The sequence below is a fragment of the Ceratosolen solmsi genome, unplaced genomic scaffold, assembly GCF_000503995.2.
Source record: "Ceratosolen solmsi marchali unplaced genomic scaffold, CerSol_1.0 scaffold1, whole genome shotgun sequence".
NCBI lineage: Eukaryota > Metazoa > Arthropoda > Insecta > Hymenoptera > Agaonidae > Ceratosolen > Ceratosolen solmsi.
This window is the reverse complement of record NW_011948415.1, coordinates 3,782,656-3,805,835: the sequence shown is the minus strand read 5'-3', so window position 1 is coordinate 3,805,835 and position 23,180 is coordinate 3,782,656. Positions and strand designations below refer to the sequence as shown.

The 23,180-nt window shown below is 25.8% G+C and overlaps 1 protein-coding gene across 1 annotated transcript in view; it reads left to right on the top strand.

Annotated features, from left to right (window-relative positions):
- The window catches only part of LOC105368607 (protein abrupt), a 58,034-nt gene extending 39,487 nt beyond the window's left edge, over positions 1-18,547 (top strand). Inside the window, exons 8-9 of the mRNA XM_011507658.1 lie at positions 5,234-5,348; positions 18,006-18,547. Of these exons, the coding sequence (XP_011505960.1) occupies positions 5,234-5,348; positions 18,006-18,057 (167 nt within the window). The 3' untranslated portion in view covers positions 18,058-18,547. The remainder of the gene's footprint in view (positions 1-5,233; positions 5,349-18,005) is intronic.
- Positions 18,548-23,180: the final 4,633 nt, after the last annotated feature.

Sequence of the window (23,180 nt, the reverse complement as noted above, 5' to 3'; positions counted from 1 at the left end):
AAATTTTTAATAAATTTAGAGTTGTGAGTACGTAAGTTGCGGACACCCATTTGCTCTTACACATCAATATTGTTTATTAAAACTCATTAAGATTTTTAATATTTAACTAGACATACCTTGTTTCGCATGTTAATTGCTTAATTTAAATGCTTTTTAAATGCTCGTTTAAAGCAGCCTACACATAAATAAAATAGAAATTTCAAATTTTTACATAATTTTTATGCACGAATAAGAACGCAAAACCTCCTAGTGAAAAAATCTCTAAGCAAGGTTATGCAATTTTATAGTATACCTTTATTTAGTTCAATTTTGGGCATTTATGTAGTTGGCTAAATATCTTATATTTCCGAAGCATTTAATCATCACAATTTTTATAATTGTAATTAGGTATTTAGGTAAAATGTTAATGACTTTGAGAATTATAAGTCAAGGAATTCCAGATTTTCATTAATACGACCGTTAATTAATTTTAAATATTGTCCACCTTTTCTTATAAATAATTTTAATATTAATTACATTCGATTGCAATATTAGTATACTAGTTATTGTACTACTAAATGATATATTTAATTAATAAGAAATTTATTAACAATATAGGATTCTGAATTATTTATATTTATATTTATTAATTTTAGAATATATTGTGCAAACATTAGTTTAAGTACAAAAATACAACATTATTCAGCGCGACCATTTATTACCTTTATTATATTTATATCTTAAAACAGAATAAATTATAATTTTTGTAATATAGATGAACTTGTGCGTGTGTGTGTGTGTGTGTATATATATATATATATATATATATATATATTAAAACAAGTGTCGTAAAAAATTAATGAGTAAAATAGAAATAAACGAATAATTATGTTTATGCGGCTTCCATGTGCATATGTGAAAAAGTAATTAATTATATTAATGATACATTGTAATTTTACAGCTGATATAATAATAATAATCGTTAAATATGGATAAAGAAAAAAACCGCGCGCATTATTATTATTTATAATTTGTATATGCTGACGTGTGTTTATTTTTTAATAAAAAATTTGTCTATATAGATGTCTGCTGTATATGTAATTTAATTATTCATTTGTTCTGCTTTTTAACGATATAATATGATATCTGTGGACAATCAATCGTATTTAAATAAAAGTTATCTAAATTTAAATTTGTTAATTTTAAATGGCTGAAAAGTTGAAAAAGCCTGATACAAGCCGAAAGCGAACTCTTAAATATATTGAATGAATCATATTATTTCTCTACAAATTCAATTTGGATACTAATTTCATTTTTAATTTTGAAATATTTTTACGCACAAATTCATAAATTCTCTCCGTTACGTTATATTTAATTACGTTACATTAAGCTATATTATATTTTTAAAAGATTGTAAATTTTGTTACTGTAGAATAATTGACAAGTACTATTGACTTTTTTTACATTGTGAAACGTATAAGAAAATTTTTTTGGAAAATTATTATCGCAATTTACAAAGTTAATCTTCATAAATATTGATTGCAAAGAATTTGTTTCAAAACATCTATGTGAATTTAAAATTACGATGATGATACTTTTTTCAAAATGGTACAACTTTTATTTCAGTCTAAAGAACATTTTATTGATTTTTTTTGTTTTGTTTTTTTTTTATCCAAATTAAAATATATGTTACTAACAATATTTTTGCGAATAAAAATAATACACTTTGAATTATTTAACAATTGGATTTTTATAGAAATTACATAATGATTAAATATTCTATTCCTCTAAATATTTCTATGGTAATTTCAGGAATTAAATTAAAATTTTTACTAAATATTCTTTGCGTTTTGAAGAATTATTTGCATTTCAATAATAATATTTTAACGATATTCGTAAGTAATACACTGTATACACAAATAATAGCAATTAATATAAATTAAAAAATAATAGTCTAATAATAATATTAGACGACGCGATAAATAACAATAAACGCAATAAACATCTAAATTTTCAATGTATTCCGTTTCTTTACAAATCCTAATTTTTAAATTATTATCTTTGATAATTTATATCTGCTAGGATGGTTAAGATTATGTTGTAGAAAAATATCGTCAATTGGAATAATGGAATTATTAATTTTGTTAATTTAATTTTTATTCAATTAAATTATTCATAAAGCAGACATAAACAAGGAGACAAGAGTATTGCTTATGAAATTTATATATGACAGAGCGTGAGTACCTATTTTCCCGAATAATGAAGATGACTTGAAAATGGGAGTACATAAGTATGTTTATTTTAGAGATATATTTCTGTAAAAATAAATGTATGCGTATTATAAACATATTTTTATATCAATTTATTATTTATTATCATTACATAACTGCTGCAGTACAAGTGATATTTAATTAATTTTAGCACAAGTGTACCTACCTGAAAGAACGTGCTTTAAAATGCATTTCCTTACCTTTATTTTTTTTATTCCAGAAGTCATGGAAATATAATGGCTGAATTATTATATGAAAAATATTTTTAAGTTATCAAAGATTATTTTATTTTTTTTTTTTTTTTTGTCTTTTTGTTTTACTTCGAACGTAAATTTATTAATTAATATTATTGTCGATTAATAAAATTAATACAGTTTAATTGTATATGTTGTCTTAAGATTTTTTTTTTCTTAATAATTTTTCACGTATATATTAATATAGATTACTGCAATCTTGGGAGACGAACTTTTAGGCTTTTAAATTTAATTTATTCCAAACGTGTCCCTTCTTAAATACAACATTCTCTTTTATAGTATTTTTAATTAGAATTATATATAGAAAGTTAAAATTATGTATAAAGAATTATATAAGCATAAAAAAGCAATTTTAAATGAACAATTTTTGTGATAAAAGATTAGAAGAGAATCAAGTACTTTAAATATCGATAAAAAAACATTTAAAAGTAAATTTTTTTTAGAAATTGCAGTAAATTAATTTTTATTTAAAATTTATTGCGTAGAGTGATAAAATTTTTATATTCTCATGCAAAGAAATATTATAATATTAAGAAATCATAATGAAATCTTAAATTACGATTCACTATTATTTTTTTTTTATTAGTTTTTTTTTTTTTTTTTTTTTTTTTTTTCAAAAAATTATTAGAATATTGAGGTGCAAATTGTAAGCATTTAACTTTTAATTTTAAGGTAAATATTTTCTATAATGATCGAAGCTTTATTGACTCTTGATATTTTTAGAGTTTTCCTTAGATTTACAGTTCAAATTTATTTTCATTTTGTAAGATTGACAGATTGCGAAGAAAAATAATATTACTTCAACATCAAAGCCATTCTTCGCATTGCCAGTATTTTATCGAAATTACTGTTTATAATTATGTTCGTAATATTGTTAATCGTGAAAAGAATTAGTATGTATATGTGCGCATAATATATACTTACGAGGTAATAATTGGTAGAAAAATTTTTGAGGTAAAACATGTTAATTAAATAGTGAGTCGCGTAATGATTATAGTAACTAACATTTCAATTATTTCAATTAAAAATATTGATATAAAATTTTCGTATTTATAATAGATAATGTGTTGAGATTATTATTGTTTTCTTTTTTTTTTTTTTTTTTAATTTTAAATATAAAATACTTTCCATTTGCTCCGGACTATTTTATTGCAATACTGTACAGTAATAACAATTAAACTTAATTCGCTCCAATAGTTTTTCTATATACGAAGAATTGTTTATTACCTATAGATATTCACTGCATTTGAATAATATTTAATAGTAACTACGGATACAATTTTAAAACTACCCTATGGAAATAAATATAATAATAATAATAATAATAATAATAATAAATTAATGCTTAGAATAAATAATTGCCACCCTTTTATTTCCGTTTTAAACGTGTTTACGAAAATACGTTTTTTTTTTTAGTTATCTTTAAGTAACTATTAGGAGATAAAAATGTATTTATATTAAAAATGTTAATCTGTTCCTTATTTTTAATAAAAATAAAAATAAAAAAGGATTCTATTGTTTCTTCTTTTTAAATTTTAAATCTTAGTTATGAAGTGCTTGTATAATTATTAGCCAATAGCTTTTCTATTTTATGAAAATTGAACTACAACAAAATTTCTTTTAACTTTTTAAATATGTATTTGAAGACAATATTATTAGCGACAAATAATACATTGATTAATGCGCATATTATTCTCAATATTGTATTGTTATTTAAAAATGTTTAAAAATGAGAAATCTTTACTGCATCGTATTGATCTAGCCGATTTTTATAAAACGTCATGAATAATATTATGTACAATTTGTGTAACACAAAATAAAATGAAAACGTGGAATGGGAAATTTATCTCTCGTATAACACTTTTAATGGGCAATTTAAAATCGACTATGCATTGCCGATATGTTTCCGAAATTTTTCATTGTCAGACAAATTAATTCAACAATCTAAAGATTTAAGAGAGTTGTTTTACAGTATAAGAAGCATTTTATGTTTTACTGCTATTGTGTGCTGTTTCGTATTCTTGAAAGGAAAGCGCATTCGCATTATGGCTTTCTTATCGGTATAATTTATGCGCACATTGCTTATTGTACAAAGTAGAAAGGGACAGAAACATTTTGACAAGTTTGCGACAATCTACTCTTTATTATCTTCAAGGTGTTATGGCTCGTATGTAAAATGTGATTCTCGTTCAATGATTTATGCACTAGGACTTTTCATCTAAATAATTTATATTTAACAGTTTATTAAAAATATTGAGTAAACGGATTATCATAATTTTGGAGTCGGAAAATAAGTTTATATGCATGAAAATTGAAAATTTAGTTTATGGATGGGAATTCGATCGTCTCTTTATTAAAATTTTGTTCACATAAATAGTTACTTTCAATGATATAATTATTTGTCATTTGTAACGACTGAATCGTTCAATTATACAAACCCTATTATATATTCCAGCTTTTTAATAATGATATACAATGTTCATAAATTAAAAAAAATTTTAAAAAATAAAAAAAAAAAAAAAAAAAAAAAAAAATAAGGTAATGTCTCAATAGAGAATGGCTTATGATGTAAATATTTTTCATTTTAGCTTTACATAACGTTGCGTTCAGCTATCAAATTATTCATTCCCTATAACATTATAAAATGGAAAGTGTATATTTGTAAGCGTAATTGCTCTGTCTTATTTATTATGTATAATCGATAAGTAATGTTTCTCTCGTTTATTTCAGCGTACGTGACATCGCGGTTCCCCTCGGTAGACGTGAGCAGCGTCAAGCAGGTTTTGGCCTATAAATGCAAGGAAAACTCCACGGCCTTGAAGATGAAGTCTATCCGATACATTTGGTACGAATTATTTCATTAATAAATTCTGTTTAATTTAAATTTTTCACAATCAATTCGTAAAAGCGTTTCACAACAACAAAAATAACTGCCTTTTTTTACGATTATTTTACTTTTTTCTATCTCTAAATATAACTTTATTATAATTATTTATTTTCTATATAAATTAAGCTTTTTTATATTTTATTTTTATTTTTTATAAATATCTTTCTTAAAAAATGAATATTTTTCTTTTTAATGTAGTGACCGTAGTATCGATATTGAAAAACAAATATTTTACCAATGATAATGTAAGGGTGTTGTTATTGTGAATGGATTACATATATTATTTATAAATATATAAATACATAGAATAATTTTGAAAGATCTAATTTTAATGAAATTTTAATTATTCTACGCTGAGAATACGATTACACACAGTATAATACTCAAAGTCCTATGGAGTTTTGTTTTCGGTTCAAAGATAGACGAATTCTCACTTTCTCCTTGCATTTGTCAAATTCTCTTTTGTTAGCTGCGGAGAAGTGGATATGAAAGGGGTTGGAATGGGAAAGGATCGAATGGAATGAGGTGAGATGACGATGTGAGGGTTTGGGGCGGGGGTGGGGGAGGGCTAAACCATATATTTCTCGTAGTGCCTGCAGAGACTCGGAGTTCGAAGAAAAGGAAATGAGGCCACCAAATTCAAATCAACTGTAATAAAAAATTGCAAATAAACACAAATAACATATAAGTTATTAAACGGAAATTATACTATTTACATATTCGTGCATTTATGAGAATCGCATGTCATTTAATAGCAAACTTATTACTAATATAAAATCTAATTGCATAATATGTTAAATATTAATGAATTTGCATAATTTCTTAATTATTCAAAGTCAATAGTTACAGTTATTATAAAAATGACTGAGAAAGAAGATTATTATACCGTAATAGTTCTAGGGGTAATTCACGCTGGTAATTCATTCATTTGCCAATAGTCATTCGATCCCATAGTTACCCCACAATGTAATAGGATCAATAATCTCCCTAATTAATCCTGCTTTTCGGGGAAGAGTCTAACATCACATCCTGTCGACATTATAAAACAAGTCGCTTCAATTTTCTTAATAGTGTATTGGATATTCGAGCAGTTGTATAGACAAAAGATGATTCGTTTCTTTGGAAAAAAGTTGTTTTTCTTGGGCTTAGCGTATTCTCGTGCTCACTCGTATTGTAGTGAATAGAAGGATAAATCGATCTACGAGCATCAATGCTGAGATCAGCAAGGCAGTGTCGTTCCACCAGTTATAATCAAAATATTCATGAATATAAAATACCCTAATAAAATCAAAATCAAGAAAATATTGTAATTCTAAAAGTGATAATATAAATAATTCCTAACATTCATAGTTATGAATCACTTACGTAAATTATAAGTTTTTTTTTTTATTAAATTAAAGCAATTATGACTTTTACTCAAGATAACTAAAAATAGATCATTTTCTTTTTACAAACTCTATACGTTAGTTATGTTTCAGTAAATCATATATCAAATGTAATTTCAATTGTAGTTACAATATTAGTGCTAAACAACTAATATTGTCTATTAATAAATTGCTATATAATGTAATTAAATAAAAAGTAATTTATAATTTTATTAATGAGCGTGGATTGTTCAGTTTTTACATTTATTGATTATGAGAAACATAAATTCGTATTGAATTAAATATTTTCCTTTATAATGTAACGATCGAATGTGATATCTTTACGATTATATATTGTTTGTTATAATACGATTGTGCTGTGAGATAAAAATTTATTTAATGAATGGATTAAACAAATTAAAAATAAAAAACGTTATTGGAATAGCGTTTAATGAAATGTATTAAACTGTCATATGAAAAATCTTTCTTCATTCTTTTTTTTTTTTAATTTTACATTGGATTAGATAAAAGTATATAGGCAAGAGATAATAGATAATAATATTAAAAAATTGTGAAAAATTTTTTTTTATAATTATTAAGCAATAAATGTAGTAACATTTGTTTTAGTGTTTGATTGGAAAATTTTTTTTTTTTTTTTTTTTTTTTTTTTTTTTTAATTAAAGACATGTCATTAATGGCGTTACGAGAGATCTAATATTTTCTTGAATTTTAGGAGTAATTCTGTATTCTCCAAAATAACAGTATATATTTTTATGAAAAATAATTGATTAGAACATATAAATTTTCTAGTTATAAACGCCTTTAATAAGAATTAATATTGTTTTTATATTTCTTCCATGTAACGAATAAAAAATAATATTATTTACTTTTGTATATTTATTACTCTGAATTTGATTCTTGATGAAGGAAAAATAGCATTTTTATCATTTTTTTATTATTTTTTATTTTCTTAATATAACAATAAAATAATATGTAGTCAGAAAGATATTATTTTTTAAATTCGAAATACAAAATAAACATAATACAATAATTAAATACAATTATTATTACTATGAAATTATTAAATTTAATAATTATTCTTATACGATTAAATATGTTATCGTGTATATTTTTCTATACTATGCGTAGAATTTTAAATATTATTTTTATTTCAAATAGAGCTTCTATAATTATATTGGAATTGTAATTTTCTAGAAATTATGCTCTTATTTTTACAATCCGATTTCATATTTTGATAAGTTTTTATCTTATTACTTTAAAAATACAATTTTGAAGGTAGAAATTTAATGTCAGTGAAATTTAACTTATATTCTAAAATTCAACTATATGATTTATTCAATAATGCCTTAAAAATTGTTATATTAAAATTAATTTTTCAATATTTTAAAAGAAATTTTGGATTAATTACTGTTCTTGAAAAATGTTGCATGATAAAAGGATCGATTACATTTTACAAATAAAATTAAAATTTATTAACTTTCGAAAATAAGCATAAAATATTGTTACTTAGTTAGTATTTCATTGATATTTTATTGTAATTAAACAATGAATATTATATATAGCTCGGTGTGTTGCTGCAGTTTATTTTATTACATAATAAATCGCAAAATTAACTGCAAATTATAAAAGTTCAACAAATGAGAAATGCGCGGCTGTTAAACTAAATTGGAATATCAACAGAAATTTACTATCAACAAATTTACTCTACACAAATTGTTCCCAAAATAAATGTTTGACACTTTTTGTGCCCTGTCTCTCTTAATCATCCTGTTGAAAAAAATATATCCGTACAGTCGTGATGTAGTCTCTTAGAACTCATTGTGCAGGACATGAATTGCACAAAGGAAAATTTAGAGCGATGAAACTTTTGTTAAAGTAAAGTATACGTATTTTTCATTTTGCTGTGCCTTTTCATGCAATTCTTATATTTAAGAATGAATTGCTTGACTGCGTTTGAGTTTGGTTCGTTTGGGATCGTCATAATTGCCTTTTCATTTTTCTTCAAATTTGCGCTCTCTTTGAAGTGTATATGGATTCACATTTACGCATATATCAATGTGTTCGGAGAGGAAGGATACGCCCTCCGGCTGCTGGTAGTTAATGAATTTAATTTTAAGAGAGTGATACAAAGTTCTCATGATCACGCGTGCAGCTTTCCATTGCCTTTTACGCTCTTTTTTTATCTTCATTTTTGTTCTTTATCTTTTTCTCTCCGTCGTTCATTTTTTTTTTTGTAATACATCGAATACTCATATAAGCTATTAATTACAATTCCTCCAACATTTTTATTATCAAGTATAATTTATATACATTTGTTTAATAAAGTGATTGAACAGATAGAAGAATTAACAAAATTTGCGTCACATAAGATAGATTAAAAAAAAAGATCCAATTTTTTAAAACCTTCTTCTATTTGCACTATTATTTGAACATTTTTATATAAATTTTTTATCAAGTTTGAAAATCGCAGTTCATTTATATAAAGGCAAAAGATTTAAAATTAGAATTGTATAACCTGAAAATTAGAGCATAATCGATTAGTTTTTAATTGTAAATTTCCTCGAGTAATTAGTAATATAGCAGCATTAGTGATATAAAATTTAAAAGAATATCCTCTTCCAACGTGTTAAAAATTTATCGAAATAATACTTTTTATTGTTTATTATCGTAAAATCAATGAATATTATATTTAAGTATTTAAAAATACTTTTTACATTCTCATTGTCTTATTTGCGTCAAAATTATGTACGCCTTAATACGTGTAAATCTAATATCTTCGTGTACTAACCTGGTTCTATCGTTCATTTGCATTTTCTAATTTTCACGTTTTGTGTGTGCGTGTGTTTGTGTGTGTGGCTTTACTTATTACTTTGACTATAAATAATTGTGAGCGCTTTATTCTGTGTAAATATTCAGATGCCCGTAAGAGCAAACAAACGCACATATTTAATAAAATTCCTCTGAAATTCATTAAAAAAAAAAAAATTTCCAAATCATTCATTCGGAATTACTAAATGCGTAATTTAAAAATTATTAATATTATGCTATTTCTTTAACTGGCGGCATTTAGGTTAAAGGAAAAGTAATATTAATTAACAATAAATTTAAATAGAAATTACATTTATATGTTTTCACTCGGATTTAAGGCACTGGATATAATAATGAGTTCCCCACATCGTCTGTATTTCCATTCTATTCAATGGATTTTCGTTAAAATTGTTAGATTAAACTGGCTTTTCATGCCGATCAAACTCACGTCGTAAAATTGAAACTTTCGATATTTAATTATGATTAAAACGGCTATTAAATAGAAAAAATATAAAATTAAAAAAGTAATGTTTTTATTCCAACGATAATCTTTTTTAAAAATTATTATAATTACATCATTGTTAATTTAACAATATAGAAATATATTATGATTATTTATTTATTGAATTGTAATCGTTATAAAATTTTAAATTTTAAATTTAACTTAAATTTAAACTTTAATTGGAGCTGTTTATTTGTGAGTAATTTATTAGCGAACAACTAAAGGGTAAATTTTTCTGAAACCATTAAATTAATGAATTAATATGATCAAATATTGGTTGAATATTTATGTTTACGTATTCATTTAATTTTATTCGGATTATTTATTAAAAAACATTATCGATACTCTCGGAAATTTTATAAATATAAATATTATTATAGATATATATAGATATAATAGATTATTATTATTATTATATATATATATATATATATATATATATATATATATATATATATGTGCTTATCAATGTTTATGTAATTGAAATATATTGAAATATACAATTCAGTAATTTTCATAATAAATATATTAATAATTTAATGTACATTTATATGTAATTAGTCAATGTATTGTCAAACCGTATTGAATGAAATTAATTATTACTTCTAATAAGTTTAATGTTAATTCATTATAGTATTGTTACAGTATGATCTATTCATTGTATTGCGATTTAATTACATATCCATACTTAAGATATTAGTATAGGATTAAATTTAATACTGTAAAGTTGTAATATTAAAAGGCAATTTCGCTTATAATTTTGTTTTTTGTTCAATCAATAAGTCCAGGTAGACTATCTAACGTAACTTATCCATATATTATAAACTACTTGCCCAGCAGTTATGCAATAAATAATAACCGAATACCAATTTTCAAGCATCAACTACTATTCGTTTAACATTGTTTCACACCACTGTCAAAATACTGCGATTGCAACGGTATTTGCAGAGAAATATGATTGAACGAAAGCATACATTCCATTTTACATCCAATTTTCATCTTCAATTGTAGTGAGACAATTTTCCAAAATAACCCAGTCGGTACGAAGTACAAATTTCCAAAGAACCTCGTGCATCCGGTACTAAGGAACTTCGCGAGGACTATCTGAATATTTCTCTTTGCTTATTCGCACAACTTTTTTATTTCAATATTTATTCCCAACCGTACCAGGTGAAAAATAGATTGTCCACGTGACATGAAATCAAGATGGAAGCTAAGGAAGGAGATTTCAACATAACGCATAACAATTCGGTGGATCGCGTAGTTTTCAAAACTCTCTTCGCCTCTGTACTCGGCATTTCCTTCGATTGCATGGCGCACCTCGTGTCTTTGCATTCCCGACTTAGTCATCATTGGCGAATGCGAGCAGCGATGCGCAGAGAAGGGGAAAATGCTCAAAAACAAGTGGTGGAGCCCGGAAATTCTCTGAAAGATATTCGCAACGTACTTGTCGTAACGAAATTAGTGAGCGCGAATATCGACGTAACGGTACAATCATTGGACGACTTTCTTTTTCTTTTATTATGCGCTTACATTAATATTCGTTATCGATTAATTTATCCAAACTCGACCAATTCTTCTTTATATATATGATATTATTTATTTATTATTTATTTCACTTCGTGAATTTACGTTATTACGTGAACATACGTTATTTGGTTTTTTCGTATTCGTCGAATTCGCTATTCCAATTCTTCTTAACTGTTTACGCACTTTTTTTCTACTTAATTTATTTCATTAAACGTTATATTAAGACAAAAATATATTGATTTTATATGTTATCTTATAATTTTATTATGTAGGTAATAAAGATTTTGATTATAAATTGTATTTAACAGTGTGCAAATAATTCGGTAAATATCAGTCCTTAAGAAAGTTAATATGATTTATTATTTCAATCATAAAGATTTGATTATGTAATTAAAAATTTTATACAAAATTGTCGCTTTTCCTCATCTATATAAATGCTTTTATGATTTATACTCTACTCGAATAATTATTATGAATAATTATATTATAGAATGAGAGTAAACGTTATTTAAGAACGCAATTTGATTAATTTTATAGCCCGACGTATAGTAAACAAATTTTATGATAAATAATTTATCTTGTGAGTTTTATTTAGGGTTAGCCAATTTGTATTAAGATTCACTGTGTAAAATATTGATATTTATACATCATTAATTTTATATTTTGATAAATGTCAAATAGGAAATTATAGAGTATAACATCTTAATTAGTTTCTATTTACGGATATAAATATAATTTTAGGTTTTTTGACCTCACAAACAGGCCTAGATAATTGATAATAACAGAGCCTCAATTCAATATAAACAAAATGTACTAACCCAAGTAGTAATTATTATTCTACTGTGAAATTTAACGCTTTAGCATTGGATAAAATAAGGAACTGCTTTAAATGATAATTACAAAGTTGATGAAGTGACGAGAAGTGATAGACTTTTAGTGTAAATATAATTTTGCTTAATATTATTTAGACGAAGGTAATATTCATTTCAAATTCAAAGCACTTAAATTGCTTGTTATTACTTAAGCATTTGTGATTTTCAAATATCACCGTAGATTTTACCATTATAAGTCGTACTTTTATAGAACTATATGAAATAATTATTGATAACTTTGTTATCACTTTGGTTAATGTCTTTCTTCAATAGACTATTAAGCTTCATTTTCTCATCATACATATTTATTGTTTATCTAATTTTCTTTGATTTTAATTATTAAAAATAGTATATTTTCGATATTTCAATTTTGATTAAAAATTTGAAAACTTCATTACTTACAAATGTTACATTTTATAAATTCAATTACTTTTAACGCTTATCGATTTTCTACAATTTAGATTAGTTGTTTTACATGTATTTTTAATAAACCTTTTACAAAATATTAAGTTTATTTTTTAGTATAATTAAAATATTTATTAATGAATTCATGCATAATGCTTTTAAGAAGATTATATTAAATTGCCAAGGCAATTGCTTATATGAAAAATTGTTATAATTAATATTAATGATTTTAAAGTAAATTAAAGGGAAATTTAGAGACACATAAAGTCAGTAATATGATCATAAAAGTATATATGGATAAAAATAATTAACATAAATTATTTATTTTTGTAATTCCGAATTTTTCAAACTCATTGCAAGAGAAAATTAAATTAAATATACAAGTAATTTTATTAAAATGCGTAATAATGGTAAAAAATAACAAATTATTCCATTTACCTACATTTATCTACAAATTTATTTACATATGCGTACAAGTGATTTAAGAAAACATTTCTTCGGTTTATTTAATTCATTTATTACGTTTAGTCGATTCTATTCTAATAGATTTATGGAAAATAATCTTATATTTTGTTTAATTTTTTAATTGAAGGAGTTGGTGATAGTAAAATAGGGTAATAACGTAATACAACGATGAGCAAACTATTTGTAACAAAAACAGGTAATTTTTATTGAATTTTACTCTTTAATAATTGCCAAATAATTCGGATTGCAAACAAATTAATTCACAATATTCTCCCCAAATAAAATTGATATTGAACATTAAAATTACGTGAGATAATTTAAATTTGAGACTTTTTTTCTTATTTACGTTAAAAAAAAAAAAAAAAAAAAACAAGAAAGACTATTTTATTCTCAGAAAAACTTACTCTTTAAATAGAAATTATTATGATAAAATAACTTATTTGTTAGTATTGCGTTATTTTCAATAAATTAATGTTAGTCACAACATTCAGTTTTATTGTATAATAAATGCTGCTTTTACTTGAGCCTTTTTAATAATGTCGATAACAATGCAAAGCCACTGCTACGCTTTAAATAAATTAATTTATATTAGTTGCATCCATCAGGTATACATTTTTTATAAAATAGCATGTATGCTGGCATTGTTCTTGTGCTGAGAGATTCACGTTTAATCTATTTGTGTTTTTGAGGGTTAGCCAGCCCAAATATACTTGAGCATTCTCAAATAAATTTTTGCAAAATCAACTAGATTTAAGAATGGCGCTTGTAGCATTAAAATTTATATGAGAAAAAGTGGAGAAAAAACATCAATTTTATAATTATCCTAAATTCCAATGAAATGAGAGATTGCCTCTTTATAATCTGCTATCAAAATTTCTATGAATTCAAATGACGAGAATGTAACAGCTAGTGATAAATGGAAAGAACTAGGAAAGAACAAACGTATAATAAACAATTGATTTTAAAGTAAAATATTATTAATCATTGATTGATACTGGTGAATGATAATTTTGAGATTCTTGATGCAAAATATTAAAAGAGCACATAATTAGTATGAATTCATAGAAACGCAAAATAATATTTCTAATTTTTACTTTATCTTTCTGTAGAATATTTATTCTAACATTTTTAAATAGAAATTTTCAAACAATAGAATATCCATTGTTATCAATGTAGAAAAGTTAAATGAAACAGTTTTTAAGAATATAATCGTTAAGAATTTTTGCTATTGTCATTAGATTTTGAAATTTATATTTGAATGATAATTAAAATTAGGAGTTATTAAAAAGAAGAGTTTTAAATTGTAATAACAAAATTTATTATATATTATTAAATTTCACAAAACGGCTTAAAATGATTAATATAAATAATCTATTATTTGTAAAATATATCACCTCTATACTTAAAAATAATTGCCTTTATTCTCATGCTGAATATAAGTTATCAAAAGACTTATTTGCAAATCAAATTTCTTTATCATTACGACTCTATTCTCCCACAATACTGTCATAATAAAAAATTAATTCTTTAATTATTTTATATTAAAAATATTGTACATTAAAAAAAAAAATTAAAAAAAAGAAAGTTCACACGTATAATACTAACGCATTATGAAATAAAGAAACACCTTTTAAATCATATATATTAAAATAATGTTAGAAAGATTTGAAGAAAAAAAATTCTTTTATTAAAGCATTCATCCGTTATCGTGTGTCTCAACTCATAAAAGATTTTTCTCATGAAGCAGTTTTAACTCATTATTGTATTAATAAATGCATATTAATGTTATTACATCAATACACAAATTAATGATGTCTAAAATTGACAAGAATAATGTAATTTAATTCATACGTTAATGAATGTTAACATCACCACATTCACTATTAAAATATTATAAAATTCAATTATAAATAATTCAAAATTCAATATAAAAAAATATTTTAATACTGTGGATTATTATGGATTATATAGTTCTATCTTACACTTCTATTTCGAACATTTAATTTTTTTATTTAAATTTCGAATCATAAGTTATGAAATGTAAAGTAAAATACTTTAGACAGATAAAAAAATTTTTTAGAACCTTTTAAAAAAGTATTTTAAAACAGTAAAAATAAATAATATCTTAACATAATAGGAATAAATGAATATTAGTTAAATGAGTATTTTAATATTATTATTTTATCTCAAAATCAGAAGCGCATAAAAGTATATGTACATGTTTGTGTGCAGTTTTTTTTTTTTTTTTTTATCACCATTGAAAGAGTTATACCAAGTTTATAAATGTCCGTATATATATAATTATTTTTCGATATCAAATCTCATACGTATGTCTTATAGTTTTTATATACTTTATTCAAAAAGTTTTAAAATACTTGTACTGGAATTGTACGAGAAATTTCAAAATATATTAAATACATTCGAATATTTATTTATTTATTTTTTTTTTGTTAGCTGGAGTTTTAAGTTGAGATATGGCAAACGAAATAACGGAATGTTGAGAGGGTTCGTGTTGTTGAAGAATTAAAGCAATTTTCATTATACGATAATGTTTCGTAACGTTGTGTAAATTAATTCTTAAAATTTATTAAGTAAATTATTTAATACTACTATTTTAATAAATAATTTTTAAATTATCTTTGATAAATTATTACCTTCTATTTGCCTACTTCGATTAATAGACATTCTTTTCAAATCAATTATTCATGTCTTTGGGGTGTGCTGATATTTTTAAATGTCGAATATACACGAATACACGGGCATTTGTATAAAAAGTTTTTATAAAGAATCTTTGACAAAATTTATTTTTGAAGTGTGTTGCGTGTGGAATGTTGTCGTTCGTGTCAGACGTTCCCAAGACAATATTCACTCTTCCTCTCTGCACATAAAGATACATAAGAAGAAATAGATAAGCTGAGAGAAAAATAAAGAGGAACGGACTATGATAAAAAAAAAAAAAATAAAATAAAAAAAAATTCTAATTTGTGTTTATAGGGAATAATATTTTTTTATGTACATTAAAATATATAACAAATGTTTTTTTTTTTTTTTTTTTTTTTTTTATTCAAGCATTAATCGTACGATTGATTTTTTACATTTTTTATTTTTACTATAACTAATACATAAAATATATCGATCTTCTGTTAATCTTAAATTTTCAGATTGAACAATACATATGCATAATGAGAAAAATATCTAATATTAATTAGTTAATTAATTAAATGCATTTGTCAATTTGTAGATTTGGAGATTGTATTTGTCGATACTCTATTTTAATAATGAATAAGATGATGGAATTATCATCTATAAAGTTTGTTTACATTTATAATACAGTATATGTCCGTGGCCATAATTGTTATATATATATATATATATATATATATTTGTTGTAATTTTTTATATTTCTGTAATTCCGAATGAAAATATTTTGAAAATTCCTTTAGCGTTGAGTTATAGAAAGAAGGTAAAAAACAGATATCGAGATAAGTGGTAAATAAAAATAAAAATAAAAGTATAACGCGAAATGTTAAAATAGCGTTATTTGGGGGATAAAGTGTATAATGTAGAAGATAAACAAATGCATCTAAAAATTTTCCAATAAAGCCAAACGAAATATTTTTAAATCGTTTGTAAAAGATTATTGTTCTTTTGTTTGATGCTAAATGGAGTTATAGTTCGCATACTCACAAATTTAATACACTTACAATTTTCATTTCAGCTTATATAAAGATTTCTTACCTTATATCGATGTAATATATTTGCAGTGAGAGATAAAAAAAAGTTCGAATTCCTGACAAGCGATATTTGATTCGCAAAATTTGGTGACAATAAAATCGATATAAAATTTTCTTTTAAGAAATTGATATTTAGACGATGGAGAAATAATGGATAGCTGGAATATATTTTTATCTGAAAATTAAAAGAAAATGAAAAAACCAATAACATTGTATTGATAATTTAATTTAATTTTATGCCATCCATATCTTTTTCATCACATCAATCGGACAATTTTAACGGAATTTTTGTTCTTCTATTTTTCATTGCATTAGATACACGTTTTTTTTTTTTTTTTTTTTCAAAAAAATTCAATTCTTTAATACGAATATGAATATGGATAATGGCTGGTATAGACACAGCGAACTAACTAGCGTAATAAATTCTAGGCAATGTAAATTTTCAATTCTATATCATGGGGCGATTGGATTTATCCGATTAATAAGCTCGACTTCAGTAGCGTAAGCGCTCCAGGCTTCCATAAACAATCCAAGCATGATTTAAGAGAACGAGATAAAATCCATTTGATATTACATAATTAAATTGGCCTTGTTTATAGGTAAGCATAAAGCATATTCAATGGATCACATTATTAAGATGCGCAATATTAATAATTGTCTGATGTAAGGGTTATGAAGTAAGAGTGTATGTGTGTGCATGTGCGTGTGTGGGGGGGGGGGGAGGCAAGGGAGACAGATGGCAGGAGGAGTCGTGATTTTTTTTCAGACGTAAATATGAATAGTGTGAGGCGAAGGCAATGAAGTAGGAGAGGAGGAGATGTTCGCTCTCTGAAGTCCTGGGCGAATAGTCGGGCGCTGGTGTCGGTGATGAGCCAGAGTCAGCCTAACCTCATGTGAATGCCTTTATGTTTCAGCGAGCGCCAGGACATGGAAACGTCACTGAAGTGCGAGACCGAAGACAAGTGAGCCGGGGCGTCGCATGGTGCGGGCGGGCTTCTGCTGCTGCACGAGTCCGACTACCGCCGTCGTAACCATCGGCGGCGTCGTCGTCGCCGGCGCCTCGGCCTCCCGCAGCGCTCGCAACACCGGCCGGACGAGCATTACAGGGGCGATGAGGGGCTGGCCGGCGCTCGCGACGGCGACGACACTGACGAGGACGTGGACGAGGACGAGACGGACGCTCGGGGCCGGAACTCGAGTCTCGGTGGTCCTGGCGAGGCCCGGGTACTGCGCAGAGCTCAAGGCGCGAGCTTCGGAGCCACCGCGGCCACATACTTCTAAATCATTAGCGGCGTTGGGCGCGCGAATTGCCTTTCCTCATTCGGCTATTGATAGTGCGGCGACGTGGACCGATAACCATAATCCTGAGCTTCGACTTTATCGGCTCGGGCGGGGCCCTAATTTCTTATCGCTCAGCCGAGTCTTAGGCAACGTAAATGTTACGTAAGGGGGGTAGGAGGGGATGTGTGTGTGGGTGTGGATGGGGTGAGTTACGGGAGTGAGGGAGGGACGGGGGAGGAGGAGCTCCGATATTAAAATCGAAAGTACTTTCTGGGGATTTGTTGGCCTTCCTCCTTTGGTAGTCCCCTTCTACCGAGGCAGGTACTTCGATTTTGATTTAGGCTACGTCTGCGATCGTTGATGTGTGATTTTGTTTTGTTATGAGAATTCTCATTCTCGTTGAACTTGTTTTATTGATCAGTAGGTAGGTGTTAAAGCTAAGTTATTTATACTTTCAGCGTATGAAAGTGATATTGAAACTCATTCATCGAATTTGGTAAGGCAAATTTTGTTAAAATGTTAAGAGTCAGCTTCATCGATCCTCGAATTAGTCGTTGCTTTATTAATTCTTAAGTACATGTAATTTATCATGTAATATATATAATAGGATTGGAAGGAATTTCTATCGTTTCGTTTTAATAGTAGTTAAAATTTTTTTTAAAAACGACAAGTCCATCTGCGAATAAACTTGAAATTTCATTTTTATTTTAATGCCATTATATTGGAAAGAGCGAATCGCATAATCGCATTCAATCTCAAGTATAATTTACCATTTGTTTGTAGATAGAGAGAAAAAAAATTACATTTTTTTGTTATAATGTTCAAAACAACATTTCAATTGCAACGATATGGTTATTCAATTAAATATGAATTTACTTCACTCTACCTTAATAAAACATTTATTAGAAAGCGTCTATTAAAGAAATGAGTTGGAATATTTGTATAATAAATGGAGAAAAGAATAACTTTCAATTTAGATGAAAGGTACATTAAAGGAATAAAAGATATCTCGCGAAAAGAAATTATTCTTTCAACATTGTTCTCACGAATTAGAGTTTTTGTCACGCACAAGCATGTCCTAATTACTAAGTAATTCGATCGTTTCTATTCTTAATCATTAGTTAGATCGTAAAATATTAATATAGTCTTTAATTCACTATTGTTTTAAAAAAAAAAAAAATAAAAATAAGAAAAAAAATTAAAAAAAAAAATAAATAAAACAAAACTAAAAAAAAAAAAAGGAAATAACATAAACGAAATCAATAGCAACAGTTTGTTTTTGTTTCAAAAATTTGCTTCCGATATTTTAATTCGCGAAAGTTCTTTGAAGCAGACATCTGCACACCTCACGGCCAATACAAATTATTGATATATTATATCTTTTATTTACATTTTTCTTTTTCATTTAAACACTTTTTCTTTACAAAATTTTAAAAACTTCTTAAATATGTAATTGGTAATTTTAATTAAAACGTGCCGAAAAATATATGATTTCTGGAATATCTGATCAATATTTTTAAAACTCTTAAAAAAATAGTAAAGATTTTGCTTTAAATGATAAATTGACGTAGAGCTATAAATGAATAAAAGATCGAACTGAGGAATTAAGGAAAAGTTATCGAGAAACCTATATAATTTTGAGTATCAATTACTTCTGTCATTTCGGTTTTATGTAAATTTATCTATCTGAAACATGATACTCAGTGTCTAATTATCTAATTGTTGTAGTTTACTAATTTAAGTATTCTAACATAATTTAATATATGGGAAGATCTTAATTTACAGATGTTTCACTGAACTTTCGAATAATTATACAAATATTGAATATACATCTATATACATGTATATTCACTTTTATATTTCCATATTTTATTTTTATTTTTAAGAAAAATTCAATACAAAACTTGACACTTTTTTTTCTATACAACTATTTTCAAAAATTAGCACGTTTTTTTTTTTTTTAAAAGGTCTTTCAACGTTGAAAGTACATTAATGAGCTGTTTCTCTTCAAAAAAAAAACAAAACAAAAAACAAAAAAACAAATAAACAAACAAACAAAAAAGATTAGCTAATTTATATTTCTGCATGAATATTTTTCGTTTGTATAAATTTCCTTATCTTGAATATAATGATAATTCGAGGCAGCATAAAAAAAAAGTAAGACATAAAAGATAATCACAGTTCCATATTTAGTATCTGTGTTATTTTATTAAACTTTTTGATCTCAAATTTTATGTGTGATCAAAGTATTTCAATAATTCAAACAAAAGTTTTCTATCTATAGGAATAACATTATAATTAAATTCTATCGATTGTTGATTATTTAATATAATTCTCTTTGGTGCCAGATTATTCTCCAAATTCTCTTCGGAATGAATATCAGTTTTATGAAATCATATTGGAGATTTTCGAATTTGAAACGAACACCTTTATGTATGTAATACGGGTATAATAATATAATAACTGTTTGGATCTTAGCAAGTTAATTCGAGTTTATGTCGATCCTTGCCAACAGTTCTTAGATTTAGTTACGACGATTAAATTGCAAAATTCTTCAATGAGTAATTGAATTAGCCCTCGGCGATGGCGGTATTTTATTTTATTTTTTTCTTCCTCATCTTGTATCTCAAAATTTGAATATTAATTTTTATTTAACATAACATTGTCTTTTTATGATTGGGAAAACAATAAAATCCTTATTTGTACAATTTAAATTTGAGATGCTTTATTGTTTTATATGTCGAATGATAAATATAGATTACTTATTTTAAAAGAAAAAAAATCTATAGAATGCATTAGATGACTAGTAGATGAATAATTTAAGACTGTTTAAAGGGAAATATTCGAGAGAATTGTAGAAAATATAATTGACAATAAGCGGACCTCGTGAATTAATGGCGAGATCATTTCTCAATATTTTATTATTAATTTATCCAATATCACTCCTATTTTTCATAATAGCTATGATACATATTATAATTTACATCTTTTACACACTAATACGTAGCTGTATGAAAACATTGAATAATTAATAGTGATCGTGAAGTGAATTGTTAAAAAATATTTTCATCGCGTGATAAATTATAAAATTAATTATGTTTATTATTGTGATTTTATTTATAATTAAAAATTTTACATAAAAAATTTGTTAGTTATACAACAAAATATGCTGCATATATATATATATATATATATATATATATATATTAAAGTTAATTTCTTTGTTAACATATTTGTACTAAATATGACAATTAAACGCGAAAAATTTAATTATTTTAAATCCTTTGTACCTTTTACGAAGTAAATTGATTCTAAAATCTATTCTGTTGACATTTCCTATTAAATTGGAAACTCTAATGTACCATAAAAAATTTCAATATCTTCCAATTTGAATAACTATATAGTAAAATTATTCTTTACTCTCCAATGTGATAGCTTACTTAATTCGATCAATATTTAATTGAATTATTATAACCGAAGGGATGTTAAGTAATACTGTAATACTTAGTTATCGATGTCAAAAAAGCCGTTAGAGAAGTATGTGGCGCGTACGCAGCTTTGGGAGCATATAGTATAAGTGTACGAAGGACCGGGCCACCGAGATGAAGAGAGACATATTTTACATTCAAGAACGACGACGAAAAGCTGAAGATTTTCACAGAAAATGTAAGAAAATTGAGAAAACGAGATAAGAAAGAAACGTTCGACGTGAGAAATCCGGCTGTGAGGCGCCTTTTTTCGTCGGGAGTTGGGCGCAACATAACATGTGAATTACCTACAAAATATATATACACATCTACACTTGCACGCAATTACCTTCTTGATATACACAATACGATGGTTATACATAATTTAAAATTAATGAAGCTGTAAAAGTCATCCAGCGTCTCTCGAGCCCCCTAAGAAGAAGAGTCACATCATCTAGTGCAATAAATATCTATTCCCGTAGTTTTGTAAGTAGATGCAAACACACAATACGTCGGGTGGGAAAATTCAGACATCAAAGCATGAAAACGAGGATTCCTCGATCATTTTCCTCGTTAATCATGCCAGGTGAAATGATGTGGGATCAACCGAAGGATTAATAGACGTTGAGAAGATAAGGCAATGTTCTATACATATTAAACAAACGTTAGTGATATAAATAAGTATACTGAGTAATTAATTATATAAGTACGACGTAGAGTGAAAAAGTAGGAGAATAATGATAAGTGTTTTGACTTGAAATGTAGAGAGCAAGATATGGAGCGTGGGTCGCGCGGACTTAAACAAAAAAAAAAAATAAATAAATAAATAAATAAATAAAAATAAAAATAAAATATTGGATTGGCTGTGAGTTGTCGATGACCATGCAAAGATTATGTACAGATACAAAAGCATGCCGGAAGAAGATAAAGTCAGCGGGGAAAGTTGTAAGCGATGTAGAATTATTACGCAATTAGACTAAAAAAAGGAACTAAATTATGTCAGTACGAAGAAAAGAATGCGAAAAAAGACAAAAAAAAAAATTATATAATGAAAAATTAAGAAAAATATAGAGACAAAACGAGTACTCGCGAGAGACTCGACCGGGATACAAGGGTAGAAAAAATGTTCATTTAGATAAGCCTAATAATAATTGTAAACAAATATATATGTATATACATACATACATGCATATATACCTATATATAAATATATATATATATATATATATATATATATACAATTATATGCTCCTTAAAAAATAAATAAATTGGAGCGCACACTGAGGATAAATGAGAAGTTCTATAATTTGTTGGAACAGTATATTATTATATTAAACATAT